Genomic DNA, 5,206 nt, shown 5'->3' on the forward strand with positions numbered 1-5,206 from the left:
TTTAAAATACAGGAACAAGGGCTGGGCGGGGTGGCTCACACCTGCAATCCTAGCAGTCTGGGAAGCCCACGTGGGTGGATAGCTTGAGCTCAGGAATTGCATCCAGACCAGCCTGAGCAAAAAGCCAGATCCTCGTCTCTACTAAAAATAGAAAAACGGAGACAGACGATGGCTTGAGCTCAAAGTTGGAGGTTGCCCTCACTCGCCGCTGACAACCTGCCACGCCGCACGCACGCCCTGCTGCCGCCCCACAGAAATGCTTCGATTACCCACAGTTCTTCACCAGATAAGACCAGTGTCCAGGGCACTGGCTCCCTATCTCACTTGGGCTTATGCCAAAGATGTAAAATTTGGTGCAGATGCCCGAGCATTAATGCTTCAAGGTATAGACCTGTTAGCTGATGCTGTAGCCGTTACAATGGGGCCAAAGGGAAGAACAGTGATTATTGAACAGAGTTGAGGAAGTCCCAAAGTAACAAGAGATGGTGTGACTGTTACAAAGTCAATTGACTTAAAGGATAAATATAAAAATATTGGAGCTAAACTTGTTCAAGATGTTGCCAATAAGACAATTGAAGAGGCTGGGGATGGTACCACCACTGCCACTGTGTTGGCACGGTCTATCGCCAGAGAAGGCTTCAAAAAAACTAGCAAAGGTGCTAACCCAGTGGAAATCAGGAGAGGTGTAATGTTAACTGTTGATGCTGTCATTGCTGAACTGAAAAAGCAGTCTAAACCTGTGACAACCCCTGAAGAAATTGCTCAGGTTGCTACGATTTCTGCAAATGGCAACAAAGAAACTGGCAGCATCATTTCTGATGCAATGAAAAAGGTTGGAAGAAAAGGTGTCGTCACAGTAAAGGATGGAAAAACACTGAATGATGAATTAGAAATTATTGAAGGCATGAAGTTTGATCGAGGCTATATTTCTCTATATTTTATTAACATGTCAAAAGGTCAGAAATGTGAATTCCAGGATGCCTATGTTCTATTAAGTGAAAAGAAAATTTCTAGTGTCCAGTCAATTGTACCTGCTCTTGAAATTGCCAATGCTCACCGTAAGCCCTTGGTCATAGTTGCTTAAGATGTTGATGGAGAAGCTCTAAGCACACTTGTTTTCAATAGGCTAAAAGTTGGTCTTCAAGTTGTAGCAGTCAAAGCTCCAGGTTTTGGTGATAATAGAAAGAACCAGCTTACAGATATGGCTCTTGCTACTGGTGGTGCAGGGTTTGGAGAAGAGGGGTTGACCCTAAATCTTGAAGATGTTCAGCCTCATGACTTAGGAAAACTTGGAGAGGTCATTGTGACCAAAGATGATACCATGCTCTTGAAAGGAAAAGGTGACAAGGCTCAAATTGAAAAACGTATTCAAGAAATTGGTGAGCAGTTAGAGATTACACCTAGTGAATATGAAAAGGAAAAACTGAATGAACGTCTGGCAAAACTTTCAGACGGAGTAGCTGTGCTGAAGGTTGGTGGAACAAGTGATGTTGAAGTAAATGAAAAGAAAGTCAGAGTTACAGATGCCCTTAATGCCACAAGAGCTGCTGTTGAAGAAGGCATTGTTCTTGGAAGGGGTTGTGCCCTGCTTCGTTGCATTCCAGCCTTGGACTCATTAACTCCAGCTAATGAAGATCAACAAATTGGTATGGAAATTATTAAAGAACCCTCAAAATTCCTGCAATGACCGTCACTAAGAATGCAGGTGTCCAAGGATCTTTGATAGTGGAGAAAATAATGCAAAGTTCTGCGGAAGTTGGTTATGATGCTATGATTGGAGATTTTGCAAATATGGTGGAAAAAGGAATCATTGATCAAACAAGGGTTGTAAGAATTGCTTTCCTTGATGCTGCTGGGGTGGCTTCTCTGTTAACTACAGCAGAAGTTGTAGTCACAGAACTTCCTAAAGAAGAGAAGGACCCTGGAATGGGTGCAATGGGTGGCATGTTCTAATTCCTAGAATAGTGCTTTACCATTAATGAACTGTGACAGGAAGCTCAAGGCATTGTTCCTTACCCATAACTTCAGAGAAGTCAGTTGGAGAAAGTAAAGAAAAGGCTGGCTGATGTTTAAGCAAATCACTATAACCATCAGTAACTGGTTTCAGTTGACAAATATAATGGTTTACTGCTGTCATCCATTGTCCATGCCTACAGATAATTTATTTTGTATTTTTGAATAAAAAAACATTTGTACATTCCTGATACCAGGTGCAAGAGCCATATACCAGTGTACTGCTTTCAACTTTTTCACTGAGGCATTTTTACTACTGTTCTGTTAAAATCAGAATTTTAGTGCTTGCCATCACCAGATGAAAAGTTAAGAAGCAGCTTTTCTGTGGAGAGTAAGAATAATTGTGTACAAAGTAGAGAAATATCCAATTATGTGACAACCTTTGTGTAATAAAAATTTGTTTAAAGTTAAAAAAAAAAGTTGGAGGTTGCTGTGAGCTATGAAGCCAGAGCACTCTATCCTGGGCCACAGCTGGAGACTCTATCACAAAAAAAAATAAAAATAAAATGAAATGAAAATAAATAAAAAATTTTTTAAAGTTAAAAAAAAAAAGGAACAGTAAATCAGACAAACAGGCCAAACCAGAAATAGGGAATAAAGCTAATAATCTTTTTTAAAAACGAGGAAGTAGTCAGGCACTATAGAACAAGTTAATACCATGTTGACTGGTTTTTTGAATGATGATTTTGTTTCATTAGTTTTTCTTCAATTGTTATATATATTTAACTTGCCTACATGTTGTTAATCAGGTAAGTGTAATATACTTTTAGTATACTTTTGAAATTATCCCCTATATAAATTATTAAAATTTGCTCCATAGACAAAACATTACAAAATTACTGTCGCTGTTCCCGGAATTACTAGCCTTTCCCATAATAAAGCCTGTTCACGAATCATCTCCCTGTCTCCGTGTTTTACTACAACGACGGGCGACAGAGCCAAGTTCCGTTCAGCAACACCGTGAGCCACCGCGCTCAGCCCGAAGTTTAGGTTAAACAGGAGAATGCAGGGACGGGGGCCTCAGGGACTACAGCCGTGAACGAGCCCCACACACCCAGCTGGGATTCTTCCTGAAGACCTGTCCCTTGTCACCACGTGGGAGGGACGCGGGGCGCTCCAGGCACAGCTGCTCAGAGCCCTGGGCCGTGGTCTGATTAACCGACCCGGGAAGGGGCCGAGCAACAGAGTCCCAGCTGCCTGCCCCTCTCCACCCTTTGCTCACAGAGGACTGAAGGCCAAGGGGGACCAGTGACAAACTCCACTCTGAAGACTGTAAACCTGAAGTGAAATTGCCCGGTCCAGCCACAGCCCCTTCCGGTTCCAACCACGCCCCTCCCCCTCTCAGGACACCCGGTCTCCTGTACTCACCATTTCCCAGCTTCCGGGAAGTCCCGCTGTCGTCTCTACAGATCTCCGAGTAGCTGCAGCTCACAGGGTGACAGAGGGTGTTGTTGCAGAGACACCCGGATGCTCCCGGAGTAGCCACAGTTGAAGAGGGAACCCCAGATCAGCGCCCAGCTCAAGAGACAGGCGGGGCTCGGGATCCCAGGAGCTGCCGCCTTCCTTCCGGTTGTGCATCTCATTGGACAGTTCGGAGCGTCCCTGATTGGATAAGGCCTCAGGCCCCACCTCTGTCCTTGAGTGACAGCACTGCCTGCAGACAAAACTCTGAATGAGGCCACAATGCTGACAGTTTCTTGACTGTTTTTGCCTTTTATGTTTTCCTTTTCCCTTTATTGATTAAGGGCAGGGACCATGACTTTATTCATCTGGATATGCCAGGGCCACTGGATATACTCTTGCCAAAGAATGCCTGTATCACAAATTTCAACTAAAGGAATGAAAATCTGTTCACTGAGTGTTTAGTGAAAATCTGTTCACTGGTGTTGTGCTAGGCTTGGGCACCTATTTAAACAGGAGTTAGACTCTGCTTTGAAGGCATTTTGAATGTACATCATGAAGTCTAGCTAAAAATATGCACAGAAATAACTTAGTCACCTGATAGACAGATGAAGGACATTGGGAGTTGCAAGCAAAGGCTATGGCAGTTCAGAGAAAGGTGAAGTTAGGTCTAGTCTCCAGTGAGGGGGTTGGCATTGCAGGAGGCTTCATGCAGGACGTGGTATTAAGCTCCCAACTAACAGGCACGACGTAGGGGTACACGGTGCACCTGCTGGGTGAAGGGCTGAGCTACAACGTGGGCTTTACCTAACAAACTCTGTAGCTCTTTTACACATGGCTTTGTGTCTTCTTGGGGATGCAGCTCTGCCTGAGGATCATTTGTAGTTAGCCCTGAATACAAATTATATCCTTTCATTAATTTTAACAATACATACGGCTCTCTCCCCGCTCCCCGCCTTTCTCCTCTGCCCTCTCTCTCTTCTCTTCCCCACTCTCTCCTTATCTCTCTCCCCTGTTTTCTCTCCTCTTTTCTCTTCTCTTATCTCTCCTCCCTGGTGCTACTCTGCAGCCCCCCTCCCCCACCAATAAAGACCTTTGTACAAGCAAAAAAAAAACAAAACATACATACAAGTGTGTTCATATTCACACACACAGTAAATGCATGTTTTCCACTCACGGAAACAACATACTAACAACTATGTATATTTCTTTTTGGTGAAAAGTTATATGCAGGGTGGACATAAAGTTCGTGTACAATTTTAAATAGTTTACTACATTAAAACTTCACAATTTAGGGCAGTGCCTGTGGCTCAGTGAGTAGGGCCCGTGTCCCATATACCAAGGCTGGCTGGTTCAAACTGGCCCCAGCCAAACTTCAACAAAAAATAGCTGGATGTTGTGGCAGGTGCAGGTAGACCCAGCTACCTGGGAGGCTGAGGCATAAGAATCGCCTAAGCCCAGGAGCTGGAGGTTGCTGTGAGCTGTGATGTCACTGCACTCTACTGAGGGAGACAAAGTGAGACTCTGTCTCTAAAAAAGAAAAAAAACGGCTCAGAGTCTGTCGCTCAAGTGGCTAAGGCACCAGCCACATACACCAAAGGTGGCGGTTTGAATCCAGCCCGGGCCCACCAAATAACAATGACGGCTGCAACCAAAAAATAGCCAGGCCTTGTGGCTGGTGTCTGAGGTCCCAGCTATTTGGGAGGCTGAGGCAGGAGACTTGTTTGAGCCCAAGAGTGGGAGGTTGCTGTGAGCTCTGATGCCATAGCACTCTACCCAGGGAGACAGCTTG

At 44.5% G+C, this 5,206-nt stretch overlaps 1 protein-coding gene across 1 annotated transcript; it reads left to right on the forward strand.

Annotated features, from left to right (window-relative positions):
- Positions 1-218: 218 nt before the first annotated feature.
- LOC100947968 (60 kDa heat shock protein, mitochondrial-like) lies at positions 219-2,037 on the forward strand. The gene is given in 2 exon segments (XM_012813992.2): positions 219-1,658; positions 1,661-2,037. Coding segments are annotated over 2 exon segments (1,695 nt in total). The 5' UTR covers positions 219-256; the 3' UTR covers positions 1,954-2,037.
- Positions 2,038-5,206: the final 3,169 nt, after the last annotated feature.

The sequence above is a fragment of the Otolemur garnettii genome, unplaced genomic scaffold, assembly GCF_000181295.1.
Source record: "Otolemur garnettii isolate 467f Iridium unplaced genomic scaffold, OtoGar3 scaffold00428, whole genome shotgun sequence".
Classification (NCBI taxonomy): domain Eukaryota; kingdom Metazoa; phylum Chordata; class Mammalia; order Primates; family Galagidae; genus Otolemur; species Otolemur garnettii.